We start from the raw sequence: 20,331 nt of genomic DNA, 5'->3' as shown, positions 1-20,331 counted from the left end.
TTCTTAAGATACGCAGTGTAGTCTGTGCAAAAAAAAAGTAGTGTTTTATTAATTTGGTTCAATGCAATAAAACAAAAGGTAGAGACTTAACAATATCCATCATTAGAATGCCACAATTAAGTGACCTAATTACATATAGATGAAGCAAAACTTAGTAGTAACTAGTAACTAAAATTTAGTGCCATTCCGATGTCAATCACATAAATACTTAAAACAGAAATAGATCCCCGAGTATTTAATTAAAGCAAAAAAGGAAACAAATAACAGGTCTTGTTCTTCTGAAATATTGATCATTCAATATCTGACAAGTAATATTTGAGCAGTCCCGGGCATTGAGTCAAGGGCTCATCCTTCAAGTAACCCATAGCATTTGCATAGTGAAGGTTGTTGACGACACCGTTTTCGTAGTGGGTGAGTACGATGCTGGATGTGTCACGCCCTCGGTCTGGGGTATTACACCATGGCAGTGGGCTACTAACAAGTACTGATCGGCAAATATGGTCATATTGGTCATTTTTAATTACAATGTCATATGTTCCCGTGGAGTCTGTCACTCCTTCCGTGTAGAAAGTTATGTCCATAGTCTTCCTGTCTTGGCACCGAATTCCGACCCTTGCACCTAATAATTAAGAAACGTTACATGTATGCAACATAAAAAACTTTAATAAACTTTAGTTCATAATATTAGGTTTTCATCCATCTAGATCAAGTTATGTAATTATTCATTAGTTAAATTTGGTAAATCATATACTAATTTAATGTGAGAAGATACGCATTGTGATGTTCAAGTTGCGTATGAAGTGATGTACGACTTTAACATATACTAACAGAGAGTTTTGAAAGGATTTCTCCATAATGTCAGTAAACAATTGTGCCTGGAGTCGCCAAATAGGGGCTTGCTAATCTTATTACTACAGACTCAATGTAAACAGTTATAATTTAGTTGGGTTTTAGGTGTGGTCCATTTTTCATTTGAGTTATATATACATTTTCACAAATAAATTGCCCAATGTTAATTGAGAAAAGTTACATTTACAATTTATTTATTTTTGCAACTTCTTACAACCATATTTTAACTGTTGAATCAACTGTTATTATATTCGCAAATCAAATTCATTAATTAATTATTAATTTACAATAAATGATTACCGTTGATTAACAAAAATCAACGATTAAGATATGATTATGAGAAGTTATAAAAGAAAATAGGTTTTAAGTATAACTTTCCTCGTATTAATTATTGTAAACGCTCTTTCACAATAAATATGACCAAGAAAATGCCAATTCAAATGGAATGGATTTTTTTTTCATGGGTTAAAAGCCTAGTAACATGTACAAGAAAATTGGTTAAGAGTGTGTGTACCTTCAATGTAAAAGGTGACATTGGTTTCGAATCCAGCGCGGCAGGTATCACAGTAAACGGAACCTTTGACATGGAACTGTGCAGTAGCAACGGGGAGAAGAAGTAAAGGGAGGATAGAAAGGGAGAGAGCCATCAACAACAACACCCTCGTTGCCATGATTTATGACTAATTGTAAACAAAATGAGAAATCAATGGTTTTTTATACTGCGAGCGAGGCCTTTAGCTTTGCTAGCTCTTAGTTATTATTGCGCGCGTCTTGTGCGCCATAAGAAGTGAATCATGTCTCTCCCGAGTCTTTAAGTCTCCATTTGGGATCGGTGCCATTCCACATGCTCCTTCTCCGTGGCTTCCGTGATCTTATCTGTGATTATGAATTTATGATTTTTTATGAGTTTGAAAAGTTTGAAGCAATTTTTTGTTTTATAAAACATTAGTCAGAACACGCTAACCCCAAAAGAAAAAAGGGGAAAAAAGAAGAAATGAAGTTAAAAGTTAAAGCGTACAAATAGGTAAAAGGTATAAAAAACTTAAGATAGAATTGGGCACGTACTTTGGAGATGACTTTTGAGAACTTTTCCGAGTATATTAATTAATGATAGGTAGTAACAAATAGAAGTCAATGGATTCCAATAAAATCAGAAGCTAACTGGCTGGATAATACTGATCATAATTCATGGGACAAGAAAGGTTTAACAGCCAAGCAAACACGTGCCCTGAGCTTCACACACAATTTCTTCTTGAGCTGTTTTGAAAGTTAGCCATGTTGCATTATTTAGTAATGTAATTAGTTTTGTTTCCGTAATAGTTTTTCATTGTTATTTGTAGAACATACGTGTACCATATTCCCTGATTTCTTCACAGGATCCATAGGCAAATAACAATTCTGGCACTGAAATCATACCTCTCTGGAATATTCCTCAAATGGCAATATAATACGCTCACATACGAAAAGAGGACTTTTAACCTCTTCCCTATGACAATCTTTTTCAAGCCGCATGCTGCTCTCTCTCTCTCTCTCTCGCCTTGCATCCATTTGCCGGAACCTTAACACACACTTCCCACCCCGTTGACTGAGATCTGGTTCTATACACTAGTGAGTAGTGATTCTATTCGTGTTCGAGAATCTAAATCTGAGTGAATGAAGTTGCATATTATTTAAAGATAGACTCAGTGACTATGATATAAGGTAAAAATTATTTTCATGCCATATGATATAAGTTTTTTCTTCTACACACTCTTTGATAATTGTGTCATTTTTTTTAGGTGGTAGAATTCACATGTTTGTCTATATGAAAATGAGATAACTTATCTCCTTCAACGTGAAATTAATAAACGATAACTTCAATATGCGAGTTTAAATTAAAATAACAATAATAAATTAAAACATCAATGCGATATATTAGATAATTTAGTAACATTAATTATACAACTATTAATGAGAAAATAAATTTTGGAGCTAATAGGAATGAGCTAGTGGTAGTGGTGAGGGATAGATAATTTGCAATATTATAGGTTGAAACTTCTCTTCCATCATTGTATGAAATAAATAAATAAATTTTGAACTGAATTAAATGTTTTTAAAAGATTATAAATTTTAATAATATTAACTATTTTTTATTTAGTGATACTAAATAAATTGCAAAAATAAAAGTAAATTCTCATAAATTTTAATTAGGCTATATAAAATATGTAGGGTATACAAAAAAATATTAACTAAGAAAATAACACATCATTTTTAATTAGAAATAATAGTAAATTTATACAATCTTTTTATTGTTTAATTAACAATAACCATTAATTCTATAAAGTAATTCTGCAATAGCTATCATTTTGCTTACCAAACCCGGTGATGCATTCTGTGAGTCTCGCCTTGTGATTCAGATACGAGAATGACTTGCAAAAGATGGGACAACACAACTTGTGCCTACATTTAGAGAAGAAAATATTGTGCGGATTGACCTGCTAATTTTACGCTGGAGAGGTTGGACCTGGATAACTTTATGATTTACTGTTCCCCTCCCCCTGATATTAGGTGGCTATACTTGTCGGATGTTAGTTCTGTTCATAAAACTAGATACCCTCTCTTGTAGTTTGTCTTTTCTGTTTTGTTAGGCTCTGCCCTTATTTCAACCAAAAAAATTAAAAATAACTGTTTTAATATATATTTCTCACTTTCCCTTTATCCATTATTAATTTCTTCATTGTTTTATTGTTTAAATTTATACTTAAAAGCTTAGAATTTGCATGGGATGGAGGTTGAAAGAAAGTAATTCTAGAAAGTGATTCTGCAACAGCTATTACTCTGCTCATCAAATCCGGTTATGCATCCTATGAGTCTTACCTTGTGACTCGGATACGGGAATGACTTGCAAAAAATTGGACAGTACAACTTGCGCATACATTTAGAGAAGGAAATACTTGTGCGGATTGGCTGGCTAATTTTTCCCTAGATAGGTTGAATCTGGAGGATCATATGATTTACAATTCCCCTCCCCCTGATAGTAGATGGTTATACTTGTCGGATGTTAGTTCTGTTCATAGAACTAGATACTTTCTGCTGTAATTTGTTTTTCCTATTTTGTTGGGCTTATCCCTTATTTCAATAAAAAAAAAATTTCTTTTTTGGTAAGCAAAAATAAAATTATTTAACAATAACCGTTTTGACATATATTTGTCAATTTCCCTTTATCCCATTATTAATGTCTTCACTCCTCGTTTTAGTTCACCTAGTTTAAAAGAAAAACAAAAAACTAAACCTGAAAACTTTTGTCAAATTATCACCGTCCTGTCCATCAGCTGGAAATTAGGCAAAATTGCTTTTCAATTCCAAATTTAGTGATTTTGTTACCAAATCTATGAGCAATATAATGTAAGGGTTTGTTTTTTCCGATATTACTTTAGATAACTTTATCTAATGTTCATCAAAACGACGTCGTTTTGGGACGGAAATCATGGTATTTTTGTTATTTTAATTTATTTCAGGGTTGTTATAGTCTTTATCACTCTAATTTTTTAATTTGTCAACCTCAAAACGACGTCGTTTCGATGAACATTAGATAAAGTTATATAAAGTAACATCGGAAATTTTTTTCCCATGTAATTATAATTAACATTCTGAAATTTAATTCGAACAAAATTTTATTCCATTATCAATTGTTGATGCAAATTGGTGAAATTTTTGACATCAACTCAGTATGTATTTTAATCAGTTTATTTCGTGTTTAAAACACCTTTGTATGTAAAAAAAAATCTCTAAAAATAATTAAATCCAATCATGCACTTATTGACTATTGTTTGGATCACATTCTAACCGGATCTCGATAGCCCATAAAACTCTCTAGTTGTGGCAGCTTCCTGGGCCAACAACGGCTCATAAGCACTAGTCACTTTCTTCAAGGCCCCAGCAGGCTAGTAGCCCAGAAAGTATTCAGTCCAGTGTTGCGTTGTTTCTCACTATTTTGGAAAGAAAAGAGTAAATTGTCATTGGTGAAAATCTCAAAGAAGGAGGGAAAATTAAGTACGTGCATCGAGCGGTTCGATTTGTTTTTTTGTTAAAAATTGAATCGAACTAATTTTAAATGGTTTGGTTTTCTAACCGAATTGGTTTTATATTTAAAAAATCGGTTCTAATTTTTTCAAACCAGTTTGAAACCGGTTCCAAAACTAATTTATGATTTATAAACGGTTTTGATTAAAAATTGATTTTAATTTAAAACCGGTTTTAAATCAAAACCAATTTTGAATCATAAACCGGTTATTAAATTAAAACAGGTTTTATAACAAATTCAAAACCAATTTTTAACGAGTCTGTGCTATTTATTGTTTGTATCCAAATACAATTGCTCGTAAAACAGTTGCTCTAATTATAATAATATGTATTGCATAATAATTTTCATGGAGCAATTTCCAAAATAAAAAAATAAATAATTTTGATGGAGTAATGATACAGGATCCTTTGCATTTGTTTGATAGGGAAAAAAATTGAATAGAAATATACATACTCAAGATTTAATTTTTCTTAGTTTTAAACCTGTTAATACTATTATCCATTCATAGCATGACTAAAACTTTTTGGTAACTATTCAGGGGCAAAGAATGTTCTTTTTTGGTGTTCCTAATTAAAATTAACAGTCCTTGCGTCCGTTAAATTATATTTAATCCAATAGAACGAACATTTGTAGATGGGACAATTAATAGATCAAGTACAAAGTTGTAAGAGCTTTTACTCCCCAATACAGAATAGTTTGTGCTCGGCTTTGAGGCTTTAAGCTAACGCAGCGGTATTTCCCCTGTTTTAAAAGTGGTTTGGATAACCATGATATCCGAATCAATTTTAAAAGATAAATATCCAATCCATATCCAAAATTAAGGAACAATTTAGCTTTTAAAACCATTTTAAAAAACCGGTTTTTATGAATCAGTTTGGTTTGGTTTCCTATTTGGTTTGGTTCAATTAGATTTTTTGCACACCCCTAGAGAAAATCAATGATAACAGTAATTAATGAGATCGGGCTGACATGGATTAAGTTTGATTAATGGGTTTATTTTAGGGAAAAATATTTCTTCAAGTCACCAGAATAAAGTTATGAGCTCAAAACAATATTGTTTTCGGGTTATAAGATTAAAAAATTATAATGATAAAGACTAATATAACTCTGCAATATATTAGAATTACAAAAATATTTTGATTTTCGGCGCAAAACAACATCGTTTTGGCTCACCGAAAATAACTTATTATTTTCATTCACTGAAAAATCCTTTACCCTTTATTTTATTTTATTTTTTTAAATTTGACCCATAGGGCTTGTATACAAATTTTGATTTTTCAACTCGATAACAACCCGGTCCAAGCCCGTCATCCAAAATCTATAATATATTTTCAGAAATGTTAATACATGTAAAATAATGTTATATTGAGTTTGTTAATTATACGTACATCGAGTGCAAAATTTATCAATGATCGTTTCTATTTCTTTTAAATTACGTAGATCATACGAACACTGGAACTGAGTGTGAAGTTTATGGCCTCAACGCTTACCAAAAAAAAAAAAGTTTATGGCCTCAACTGTATATTCAGGCTTAATAATACTTATAAAACTCGTGTTATTATGATTTTTTTTGGTAAATTAGGATGAAAATTGAGATGACTTTCCATAACATTTTTTTTAAGAGAATTGAGTGGCTCTCTACAGCTTAGCTTTAGAGTATTTATGAGATTTCATGCATCAAATTTTATTACATAAAACATAAGTTTGTATACTAATAATGGTGTAATTCTCTGGAAATCTCCAGAAACTTGATTCACGACAATGATGTCCATCAAGCTATAGTAAAGACACTAGAGCGTTCTATATGTGCCTAGAAACCCGTTCATTGATCATCCCACCAACTATATCTAATTCATGAAAGCAGGTCTACATATTTTGTCTTTACAGGCCCTTAATTGGCCCTTTACAAATTCGCGGTCCAGAAACTCTGTTTGTTTAAAAATGGGAAAAGGAAGAGAAGTAAGCAACAAATGCATCACAAACAAATTTTGTGGTGGATTCAATGTCTCCTACTTTTTAAATAAATTTTTTTCAGCTTCCAATAATTATAAATCTGCTTATTGGAATCTCGAATTCTCTATGCTCAAATTTGGCTAGGTTCTAAAATAGTTACAATAACTTCCAACAAATAAGTATTTTTACTATATATAAGTAATAAACAATGTTTAATAGTAAAAATAATTAAGTGTAAGTTAACCTAAAAATAGTAATATAACATCATGGAGTAGATACAAATAACAAATTCATATAATTAAAACCATATATGTTTGTGTTATGAATCTGGTTTTCTATAGTCTGATTTGGTTTGATAAACGAGAAAATGAGTTTTGAATTAAACTAGTGTGTTTTCATTAAAAGAGAACATAAGCAATTAAGTTTCAGGTTTTTTGGTTCATTTTATTCAATTTAAATCCATTTGGTTTGGTTTTGACCACATTCAATGGTTTGCATTATGGATAGTCAAAAGTTTTTCTAAAAAGATAAATATTTAGGCATATATTATTTGGTTCGCTTTTTCTACTGTCAATGTAGATAACTTATCTACAGTGAGCTCAAAACGACGTCATTTTGAAGCAGAAATCAAGGTATTTTTGTAATTATAATTTATTTCAGGGTTATAATAATCTTTCATTATAATTTTTAAATTTTTCAACCCAAAACGACATTGTTTTGAGAACGAATGTAATACATTCACTTTATCGTAGGTACTCACTCCATCTAAGAATTAGTATGAGTAAAGGTACTCTTCAAATAGAAGTACATTTTTATTATGGTCCAAATATCCACCTTCCTCCATTATGGGTGTAGATCTAGTTAATATTTATTTATATTAAATAAAATTTTGTGCAAAAATGTAAATATTGAGCACATTATTTTAATTAATTTTAAAATTATGGTTAACTATTGTATTAATTTATATAAAATATTCATAAATGCATAATGAAACTAATAAAGTTCGGATTTTAATATTTTTTTAGAGGACGAATTTAGGTTTCACTCCTAAAATGTAAAGATGAAAAAGTAGATTGAGTATTATTTTGAAATGTGCTAAATCTTTTAAGGGTAAGCAAGAATCATCCTTTAATGTGACCATTACCATGCACCGAAGAAATCTTACAAGACGTAACTTTCAGGGGTAAACAAAGAAGAAACGTGGAGCAGCAACACAAAAAAAATTCATAAGGAAAAAAGACGTAGTGTGACAAAAGAGACAGTGTTGTTTATGAGTTACCCGGATTTACCAAAAGAACGTAAACTTCCTAAGGAACTTTAGAAAAGTTTGTTGGGTTTGATTTGGATCCTGTGGTCGGGATTGGGAAGTTGAGGTTTCGCAGCTTGCGGACACTACGGGCGTTAAACCATAAGCATCATGTCAAATTCGACAATTTCTTCATGTTTGTACAACCTCATTAAAATTTTCCATCCTCATCATTCAGATTTTGTGTCCCAGTATCTTCATAGTTGTCCCATCTCAGATTGGTTTGTGAACAGATTTGTGTACTTTATCATAATAAACGGTGTGCTCAAATATCTATGGAGTAGTCCTAGTGGTGGTAGAATATGTACCTCACGCATTGTTTTCTGAACGAGGATAATGATTAAATACCCCTCTTGTATGTAGCTAGAGGCTGCCCAATCTTTTGAGGCAAAAAAATTTTAGTGCTACAATGTATTGAATTTTTTTGTGCATCTTCTATTTATGGATTTTATTAATCTATGTTAAAGGAGATAGTTATCTCATATCATAGAAACAAACTTGTGGGCTCTACCACCTGAAAAAAGAAAAAAAAAAGATGACACAATTATTGAAGGATGTGTAGAAGAAAAAACTTGTCTCATGTAAAATGAAAATAGTTTTTCCCTTCATTTATAATGTGATAAAAGTAAGACACATATTATATTGTGAATAAAAGATACATCGAAAACTCAGTGTATCCATAGTACTAAAAATATTCTCCTTCCCAACAACTTAGGGATTTCCTTTTAATTAATTGGCTCTGTAATTATTGAGCCTAAGTTGGATATATCATCCAAAACAATTTGAATTGGTCAAATTTCAAATGGATGATCTTCACATATTACTCTCAGTTAGTATGATGATATACTTCCAAAATGCTTATTAATTTTAGATAAAAAAATTACCCTTTTAAAAGACCTAATTTATGTTCTTTCACTCCTTTATATTTTAGGGAATATATAATTATAATATTAAAGTTGTATTTTTTTTCACTTTTCACGTCACCCGACAGTGTCTGAAGAGAGAGAGAAAAAAGTATAACTTTAATGTTATAATTATGTACTCTCTAGAATACATAGTTATATAAGAGGATAAAAGGACATAGCGTACCAATGATGATAGCTCAGTTGACGCATGGGAGCTAAGCAGGTAAGAGAGAGAGTATGTGTTCGATCTTCCTCCTCCTCAGTCCTCAGTACCATCTTTAGTAGGAATTTAAAGCTTCAATTCTAGACTCTTTCCGAACAGGATTATCTCCCATAAAAAATACATATGATTTATCCAAAAAAAAAAAGACATAACTTAAATCTTTTAAAATGACAAATTATTTTCCCTTAATTTTTTGTTCTTTTATAGTCTCAAACATTAAAAATCGTAGATAATTGGGGGTAGCAGTTTTTTTCGGTAAAAACTTTACTATATAATCTCAGGTAAGGACACATCTCTGTTAAACCGGAATTTTTATTGTGCTACGGTCGCACCATTCATTGGATGCGACCCACCAATTAAAATAGGAGAAAGAGGATATAAATTATACAGATGAAAAGTTAAAAAAATTAAATAATTCAAATGTCAAAAACTCAATGGAAGACTTACATGCGTCGGTTGCATTGAAAAAGCGCTCCTGTTAAACACAAATATCATTCTTGATGCTACAATGTACTATACTTTTAGTTTGAAATAATATATAAATGTGGTATGAAGTGTAGCATATACGGTGAAAGCATGTGTTTAATTTTCCTTAGTATCATTTTTGGAAAAGGTTTAAAACTTTAATTCTAGACCATTCCGAATCGGACTAATCACGTAGTGATAAACTGATAGAATATTTTCAAAAATAAATAAAATAAATAAGTGAGTGCTAGATAAAGTTAATTTTATCAATTGTTTTCTACCAAATTTAAAAATTTCAGGCAGTCTTTTTATTAAAAAAAGAAGAAGGAAATAATCCTTCAATTCCTTTTTATTTATTCGTGGTTGGCGTTTATAAATAAAATATTCCATGGGTGCATATAAATAAATAAAATATTTCGGTTCGGTCTCTTGAATTGAAAAGAAATCTCTTCCAAAAAAAAAGTGAAAAGATGATCAACGATAATCAAACCAGAGATATAAATTATTAATTATTTCATTGGTATGCACATTATTTATTTTATCTTTTTTTTTTTTTGTAAGCATTTTATAACTTTTGTTACCTACACATACGAATGAGAAAAAATAAATAAATTATGTACTAAAAAAATTATTTGGTATAACTCATACTTTACATGCTGATGAGGATCTTTATTTTTGTGGTCAGCAAAAAAGCAACTGAGGTCCTGTAGATGCTAGATACTGTTATGGGCCTCTGAATTGTTAGGTATGACTCATACTTTGCATGCTGATGAGAATCTCTATTTTTGTGGTCAGCAAAAAAACAACTGAGGTCCTGTAGAAGCTAGATACTGTTATGGGCCTTTGAATTATTGTAATTTTTTTCATAGTAGTTTAGGCTTGGTCCCATGAATAACTGTTGTTAGAGTTTTATAATTCTATTTATATTCTCTTTGTAAATCGAGTAACTTGTAACGAGTGACGGTGAGGTAAATATAGTACAAACAAAGTGAATGTAGCCTACATTAGGTGAACCAGGTTAAATCACCATGTCAAAATTCTCTCTTCTTTTTTTCTCTTTTATTTTTCGATTTGTGTGTGACTGTCGATTCCAACAAAAATGTCTTTTTTTATTATTTTATTAAAAAAGTATAAAAATGATATAATACAAGTATTGTGCAAACAAAATCATTGCTTATTTTATTAGCGGGGATGATATTTAAGGGGCGTAAATGCTATTATAATTGAATAAGCCACACTTAACTACATCAGTGTTTCATATCACTTATTTCACTCAATAGACTACTCATTGTCTATATATAATTAAGGTTTGTATTTTACGTTTAACATGCTCTTGTATTTAAAATAAATAATTACTGTTGGAATGTATGTGAAGGTTCAAAGTCGTGATACAAATGTACAATGGAGATCTTAGGTCCAATTTGGACAAACTCTAGATGTAATCAACAAATTATATAAAAAAGAAAAAAGAAATGGATCCCTCTCATGTGCAAAAAAAAAACATGATATGGTCATGTGTTAGATTACAACCGTATAAAGGTAAATTAACGGTTATGATTCCGTAATTATTTATTTTACTCTCTTTTTTTTACCGTTGATCCACCTTTGTATGGTTATGCTTTCACACATGATATGTTTATGTAAATTTTCATATGAGAGGATCCAGATAAAAAAAAATTGAAAATTCGAGAAGTACTCTGATTGTGTTCGGTTCTCTAATTACCCAAATGATGGGGACAACCTACTGAAGAATAACATGCACCATTTACATCGCAAAAACCAATTTCAATTTGACTCCTATAAATATATAAAACTTCTCAGCTGAGGAGGGCCACTTGAATATTTTCTTAATCTTAACCATCCAACAGATACAAGCCACAAAACCATTATCTAATTAGTCACAGCCATTTACGTTATAGGCCAATTTTCGTCATGTGGTTATCACATGATTTGTGACACTTTTAGGACCCATGTACACCTAAGCTTATAATCCATTGTCTTTATTCAAAACTTTAAGTACGATCACATCACATGGCTCCATGAAAACCGCTTGTACTTGGTTACTCGTTTTAAGTTAAAGGGATGTTGTGGAGAAATTTTTTGAATACTAGGGGGCGTTTGGTACAAGAGAAATTTTTTTTTGTCCGGGAATCTCAATTTTCAAAAATATGATTTTTACATCCAGATTACGATAATATCTGAAAATTTAAAATTTACAAAAAATTATTTTTCCGGGAATCCTAAGATAAACCATGTACCAAACGGCCCCCTAAAGAAATAGAATTGATAGGGATATGGTAAGAAAGTTAGATAAAGTGAGATAGATAAAAAAATGTTAAAAAAAGTTGTTTGGTGGAAAAAAAAATTTACTGTGTGTTTTGCTTCATTTTCCTAGCTATCTTTGAAAAACCACGTACAAATTGGTTTTCCTAACAGTAGATTTTTCTAGCTATCTACCACAAAATGCTGAAATCTATGCAAATCACTTAGATGAAGAAATTGAAGAAAACCGCGAACCAAACATGACTGTTTTGTTTTCTCACTTTCACTTGCATAGACATCTTCAAAAATACCCCCAACTAAACACCACCTAAAACTAATTGATAAATGCCCATCACGTAATCCAATAACACGTATTTTTTTATATATTTTTCAAAAGCTGATAGAAAACAAAATTATTGTCATACACATCCTTTTAATACTTAAAATCAAATAACCGATAAAATAATTCAGGCATGGATTTGGAGTAGAATCTCTCATGATTTTTTTTTTTTTTTTTTTTGTAAATGAATCTCTCATGATTTTATCCTATCATGTACGACACGTCAAATAGAGTCAGCTCTGGGTAAGGGGTGTATTTCCGTACTCATATATTACAAATTACAAATCGACGAATAAATTAAGGCGAAAGTATATTTATAAATTTTTTATTTTACAAATTATATTAAGTATGATCGGTCATATTTTAATTAAGAGTATACGATCGGTCATATTTAGTGTAATTTATAAATAAAGTTTATAAATAGATCATTCCCCATAAATTAAGGGGTTCACTTTTTTACGGTCACTGCAGATAAGTTATCTGCAGTAAGCTCAATACGACGTCGTTTTGGGTGAAAATCATTGTGTTTTTGTAATTTTAATTTATTTTCAGATTATTATAGTCTTTATAATTATAATTTTTTAAATTTTTCAATCTTAAAACGATGTGATTTTGAGAGTAAATGCAGATAACTTATCTGCAGTAATTACAGAAATATTTTTTCTAAATTAAATAATAAAAGTATAAGAGTATACAAATTTAACGAGTCTTATTATTTAATCTCTATAATCTGTGGTTTAAGAAGTATAATTTTGTATTTTTTTTGAAAAGAAAGCTTCAAAGTAGGCCTTTGAAAATTATAAATTGTGTGGTTGTTAGGGGAAGTTGAGGGTGCATTTTTGGGACTTTTGCTCTCAGAGAATCCAATTCGCAGTTGATGGATGTCTGCCTATAAAACTGGTGCTGCATGTGTTTATTGCAAATGCCATCCTCTTGTGTATTCTTATCTATATTGAGAGAGAGTGAGCAAGAACAATTTGCACTTTGCAGTTACCTTTAATTTTTTTGTTATTATTATAAAATTGCAGTTACCTTTTATTAAAGAGTGGTTGGAATTCAACATAGCCAGCTTGGTTATTTACACCTTTAGATTTGCCTTGCTGAATCCGACGCATCAATTGGAGAACTTTCGCCAATGATCCATTGATTAAGCAAGAATAATCAATGTTTTTATGATTGTTTAGGCAATAGTCGTGTTAATTTTGTAGAGTATAAATTATTTAGAAATTGTAATCATTACTCATTAGCCAATTACTATTAAAAAAAATTCATTTTTAAAATTTTATCTTAATTTGCTTTCAAAATATTCCTTCTTACCTTTTTATTTAGAATTTTCTCGTACAATAATTAAACTTGATTTATTGTTAATATTAAATATTCTTTAAATCATTAAATAACTGATGTAAATTATTTTTTTTGGGTATGATATTATATAATTAAATAATTAAAGTTATTTTTTTATTAAAACTAATCAAAACTAAATTCATAAATATGTCTTGTTGATGACGTAAAATGAAATGAGATAAAATCTCATCGACAAATACCTTGAGGCTAATAGTTAAGAAGTATTCGAAAAATTTATTGAAAGCTCCTCAGTACTCAAAAAATAATAATAATAAACTAACCACCCAAAAAAAATAATAAACATTCTTTTGAGTTCTCAATACCTTAATTTTTTAATGTTAGTTTTTGTTTTTTAATGTTAATTTTTTATTTTTAACCGGTGCCTTAAAGCTAAATATGAACAAGAGTAAATATCGTAAAAAAATATGTTCTCCATTTAGTTTCTTACAAAAAAAAATTAATCACATGTTCTCTATGAAATTTAAAGTGAATCCATTTTAGTCCTTTTGAGGGATTAATGTGGATCTTTGTTGAATTTGTGAAGGATTACGATTTCAACTAAATGAGTCCACTTTAAATTTTTTAAAGATCTCAAGACTAATTTTTTTTTAAGAGACTAAAGTAAGAACCGTATATTTTGTTAACGACTCAAAAATGACATTTACTCTATCAACAAATTCCTAGTAGTTCTTATCAATTTACCATACTAAAGTAGAGCTCATTTTAATTTTGTTAACAAGTCCTCTTTCGTTTGGTGTTCAGATAAAGAGAATAAAATAAAATAGATTATCAAATTCTGCTCTAATTTATTAGATATTTGGTGAATCAACTCTATATAATGAACTTGTCATGTTGATTTATTTTATTCTTTTCGCAAAAAAAATTCATGTTCCATTTTATCTTTTTTGCAATAGTATAAATTATCTTAAAGGAGACTCATGTTAGGAATTGATATGACATAATATCAAATTTTGCTCTTGTTCATGAATAAACAATATATGCATGGTTATTAAAATCATAATTTATCATTACGATTTTATGATTTTATAAAAAAAAATTCATAAAAATAATTTTATCAATATTTCAAACGCTTTTACGATTTTTTTATATTATAATTTTACATTTTACGATTTTTTAGTCCCTTTCAATTTTATTTAAAATCTCAATTTTAACTACATTAAATATAGGAAAAAGATCTGTTTATAATTTTTTTTTATAAATTTTGCAAACTACAATATGTACTCCTGGGAGGACATAATGTAACCTAGTGTTCTCCCGAGAGTACATAGTGTAGTTTGTAAGAGTTTTTAAATATAATTCTACCCTTAAATATATGAGCTTATATTGTTAATTTATTTTATCTTTTCCGCAAGTTATCTTAAGAGGAGAGGACAATAAAGGTGTGCATGACAATCTTTTCGAAATTAATTTTTTTTAATTTATGTTTTCGCGAATAGAAATGAATAGAAAACTCATTTGGTAAAATCAGATTATTTTTTTGTTCCCAGGATAAACCGGTTTAATTTTTGTGCTAGGGAATAGAAAAAAGAATAAAAAAAATTCTCTTTTTTTGTTCCTGGGCACAAAAAAAGAAACATTTATCTCTCTCAATCACTCTCCACCTCTACATTCATCCCGACACGACCATTGCCACCATTGCTGTCGCTATTGTCGTACCATTAATGCCGTCGTCACCACCACGATGCCGCCGCCGCCGCCACCACCTCCACCCATCACTACCACCATGTCACCCTCACCATCACCATAATTACTGTCGCCGCCGCCACCACCACTATCACAGTCACAATCACCACCACTACCGCCATCAACCACATCATCATTATCGCAACCACTGTCGTTACCGCCACCACCATTATCGCCATCACCAAGCCACTGCCACTGCCACCACTACCACCACCACGACGCTACCACTACCATTGTCGCAGCCACTACCGTCACCGCCGCTGCCGCCGCCACCAACCACCATCACCATTGTCCCAGCCACTACCGTTACCACCACCATTACACCACCCCTGCCGCTACCATTACCACGCCACCGCTACCACCGCCACCGTCACCTACCGCCACCGCCGCAGCCACTGCCACCACCACCACCACCACCACCATGATGCCATCACAAGCACCACCACCATGCCACCACTACCATTGTCGCCGCCACCAACCACCATCCCCACCACCGCCATCGCCGCAGCCACTTTTTTTTACATGTCGGACCTATAAGCCTACAGGCCGGCCTATATCATATTATTTATTTAAAATATAATAAATAAAATTATTTTGAATAATAAAATAATATTATTTTAGTTATTCATTTAATTGTTGAATGTTTAATAGGCTTAAACAGGCTAACAGGCATAGGCCAAGACTTTTATTTTTTGAATATAGGTCAGGCCATACTTGTAATTTAGAGCCATATCTAATGTTTTTTACAAAGGCTTGGCCTATTTAAGTCAAAGCTCAGCCTAGCCCAGCCCATTTACACCCCTAACTGCAGCCATCAGCTATTAGTCACCTCTATTATCGTCACTATTATCATTATCTATCAACTAGTCACATCCGCGCCATCCACCACCATCATCACTAATATCATTATAGGTCACTGTCACCGTTAATCACCAAATATCAACTATCAGTAAACCACCACAATTGTCATACAACATTGTTACCATCACCACCACCAATTCTCACTTGAGAGAAAACAAAAATTGAGATAAAAGGCTGAGAAGATCATTATGTTGATTTGTCTATAAATAATTAAAATGCTCTCACATAATATAATTATATTAAATAACATATTAAAGATATATTAGAGGGAAAAAAAGACATCCGAGGGTGATGGGAAAAAATGCCACTAGAAATGTGGAAATGCATTAGGAGTTTTTTTTTTAATTCTTTTAGTACTGAACGAAAAAAATTATTTTATATTTAAAAAAAAACCGGTTAAATAATTTTAAATTATTTATGATGTAATTTAAAGTGTCCATGGTGGAGGTCACCCTCGCCGTTCTATTCACCGAGTCACCCTCACACTCTTATTATAACAGCACCACGCGTCCAAGTGGGACACTTGTCTGATCTAGAATAATAGCCAACAAAATTTCAGCGTGCACATGCAATTGTGATTGGAGCGTGGGAGTAAGTAAAGTACTCCCAGATTCCAGAACTAAGCAAATTTTCCTGAATCTGAGTCACGTACCGAGTGCAGCCACGAGTCACGGTCACTAGTGTCTGCTACTGCTTAGTACCATTTAACGTTCGAGTGTCTTCCATCCCCAAACGTACCCATCAGAATAATTCACTACACGCACTTGGCCTCTCACGGAATTGCCACCAATGACTAAACAACGTCTCACTCTTTCATCTCTTCCTTGCACACGCCACCTCACACATAAGTTACACATTTCCTTTTTAAATATTTTCTTGATCAAAATTTGTGATAAAATAAGCTGATATTATTCTTAAAAGAAAAATTATACTTATTATTATTTTTTTATCACCTCTTTCAATTATTTTTGTTATCGATGGATTAAAATTAGATCAACAGCTCTCACTTAATGATATTTTATAATCGTTAATTTAATTTTAACTCAATTTATAGAGGATAATAAAAAATGGTATTAAATATATCTTATGCCTTATTACTAAGGATTTAGTATTTTTCTAGTCACTTAAAAACTATATAAGTTGTTATCAAAAAAAAAAAAACTATATAAGTTTGAGAGATTTTTTTTTTTTTTTTTTGTATTTATAAATTATTCTGAGACTATATTAATCTTTGTCATTGAAGTTTTTTTTCTCTCAACCCAAAACACATCGTTTTGAGATAAATTTATCAAAATTCAATTTAATTCTATTAATTTTTTTCGTTATGCACTATTATTTTTTAACAGATAAAATGTTCAGATTATTTGAATCTCGTTGTTATTATTTTTCTTAATGAAAATCGTATAAAAAATAAATTTCATTATTTTGTGATTCAATTAATAAATATCTTTACATGTTTATATTTCGTTTTAAAATAAGAGTTTAAATTTTAAAAAGAAATTATCATTTTGAATAACATAATTTTGTGTTACTTTAAATAAAACGATCGTGTTTTACTACATGTGAGTTTTTAGATTCTCTCCGCCATAATTCTCTCTTTTTTCTCTCCTCTTAATTTTGTGAAGTAGAGAAAATATAAAGCCAGACAAATTATACTGAAATATAACTGTATTTAAAATGATATAAAGTAATATTTTAAGTATAATCTATATTTAAAAAAAAATAGATTGTACAATGGATTAAACTGACATCTAAATGGAATTAGTTTTATCTTCAAATGATGCACTGATGTGATGTTAAAATAAAAAATGTCTACCAAAAATAAAAAATAAAAACAAGTTTAAGTTGAAAACAAGAGTATAGAAGTAACAAGGATGAACGAATATATCAAAATTGTTACAAAAAATTAATGGATGGATTAAATTTGTATTTTGAAATGATAATTCAAATTTAAATTCTAAAAATCGTAGACATTTCTCTCTCAAATTGTTCATTACTAACTTAATTACCCTTCAAAGTTGTAATTCTATATTAGAGTATCATCATGTTAATGAATTGGGCTTTTTCTTGGACACATTTTCTCATCTTCCCTTGAAGTACTCCCTAACTTCCTCTCCAATTTCACTTGATTTTCCCTCATATGAATCTCTTGATTTGATAACTTAATTGTATTATCTCATACTAAATCCTTCTCCTGAGAATTTTCTTTCATAAAAAATGGCATTTTTTTATTTGGAGGTAAGCATTTTAAATCAATAATAACCCGTAATTCTCTCATCTTAATTTTGTAGAGGAGAGAAAATATAAAGCCTCACAAATTATATTAAAATATAAGTATTTAATATGATACAAAAGGGATGTTTTAAGTATAATCTATTTTTTTTAAAATAGACCGTGGATTAAACTAACATCCAAATGGGATTAGTTTTAAAAAAATATTAGTCTCATGTTATAGGCTTTTTGACCCTTATGCCCCTTAATTAATAATTAATTACCAAATTGCCCTTCATTCAAAACTATTTCGAAAATTTACCCTCCCCAACAAACATAACACCAATCTGCCCCTGTTTGACCGTTGACCACGAAGCCTACCCGGGTACACCATTACCTACCCGGGTAAATTTTGAAACTTTTTATCTACCCGAGTATGTAGGAGTGTACCCGGGTAGAGTTCTTGAATCTGGGAAAATAGTTGAATTATTTACCCGGGTATGGATCAGTGTACCCGGGTAAATCGCGTCCAGAAACCCCAATATGTATGGGTTTCGGCCATTGTTGCGAGGTATAGGGTTTTTGAAACCCCAAATCTTTCTCTCTTACCCTCTCTAATCCGAAACATCACACATATTTCTTCTCATCATTTCAGAAAGCTGAATCTTGGTGGGACATTGAGATTACATCTCCACACTCCCATTTTGTGCTAAAAAATCCGAACCAACCTCCAAACCCAAAACCTAGATCTAATTTTTGTGTGAAAGATGAGTTCAAGTCCAAACATGGTTCCTATAGTTATTTACTACAATGGGAGGCATTTTGAAGGTCCGAACGGTGTCCGATTTGAAGGAAAAACAAAAACGATGAAAATCAAAGTGGGCACTACATGCAATGAACTGAATGAGAGAATTCTTCAAAAAATGGGGTCAGAAGGCATACATTCCATCCACCGCATGATAGCCAGGTTAGAGACTGTAGTGGATATGGATACAATATACTACATTGGAAACGATATAGATGATGATGAAGATGTGGAGTTCGTAACAGATGCGTTTGTTGAATGGAAAGTATTAAAATATATTGAGATATATGTTGAAATTGATGTTGGACAATCTTCATCTTTACCGGTGCATACAACCACTACTGCACACTGTACCGGTCAAGAAGATACAGTTGTACGATCTTCTGCACCTCCTCAGGTAGCATTGGATGAGGATGAAGAGGATGAAGACGAGGACTATGTGGACAGCGAAGATGAGGGAGAACCTGAAAGTGCTATTCCAGAAGGTGATTCGTCAGACACTGACGTGGACGGTAATTTTGAGGCTGACATGAGCGCCGTAAGTCTCGGTACCCCAGCCTTGTCACCACTTCATGTCGACCCAGTCAGTAGTGGTAAGTTATTAAATTTGAACATTTGCTTTAGACAATTTATTATTTGTGGTGGTATTCATTCAGACAAATGAGAGTTGATCTTTAGATGCAGGGTCTGAGGAGCCATTCTGGAATGAAAGCCAACATTATTCATTCATTAACTGGGCGCACCCTAATGACGAGTTGGAGATCCTATATGGCGATGATGACTTGCACGGAGGTTGGAAGTTAGGAGATCCGTTATTTGTGCAACAAGAATTTGGGTCAAAACCAGAATTGCAACATGCTGTGAAGATACATTGTATGAAGGGGCGCAGGACAGCCATAGTTGAAAAAAGTGACGAGTCAAGATTTGTTATGAAGTGTAAAAACCATGCTGACGGTTGTCCCTGGTATATGAGGGCAATTAAGCCGAAGAAGGGAGCTAATTGGGTGGTCCGTAAATGGGGTCAAGGTCACACATGCCTA

At 31.4% G+C, this 20,331-nt stretch overlaps 1 protein-coding gene across 1 annotated transcript; it reads right to left on the bottom strand.

Annotated features, from left to right (window-relative positions):
• Positions 1 to 290: 290 nt before the first annotated feature.
• On the bottom strand, positions 291 to 1,520 carry LOC133283700 (protein DOWNSTREAM OF FLC-like). The gene is made up of 2 exons (XM_061480606.1): positions 1,364 to 1,520; positions 291 to 619 (listed from the first exon to the last, which is right to left on the bottom strand). The coding sequence occupies exons 1-2, from the start codon at positions 1,518 to 1,520 to the stop codon at positions 291 to 293; spliced, it is 486 nt and encodes a 161-aa protein (XP_061336590.1).
• Between the last annotated feature and the right edge of the window lie 18,811 nt (positions 1,521 to 20,331).

This window comes from Gastrolobium bilobum, unplaced genomic scaffold (genome assembly GCF_033153095.1).
Source record: "Gastrolobium bilobum isolate Gb01-03AN ecotype WA unplaced genomic scaffold, APGP_CSIRO_Gbil_v1 utg7888, whole genome shotgun sequence".
NCBI lineage: Eukaryota > Viridiplantae > Streptophyta > Magnoliopsida > Fabales > Fabaceae > Gastrolobium > Gastrolobium bilobum.
The sequence above is the reverse complement of the archived record's forward strand: the minus strand, read 5'-3'. Positions and strand labels throughout refer to the sequence as shown.

Coding starts and splice junctions, on each gene's coding strand:
- LOC133283700 (XM_061480606.1), bottom strand. CDS start 1,520: ATGGCAACGAGGGTGTTGTTGTTGATGGCTCTCTCCCTTTCTATCCTC. Junction 620..1,363: donor TGTCACCTTTTACATTGAAG/GTACACACACTC, acceptor CTTAATTATTAG/GTGCAAGGGTCGGAATTCGG.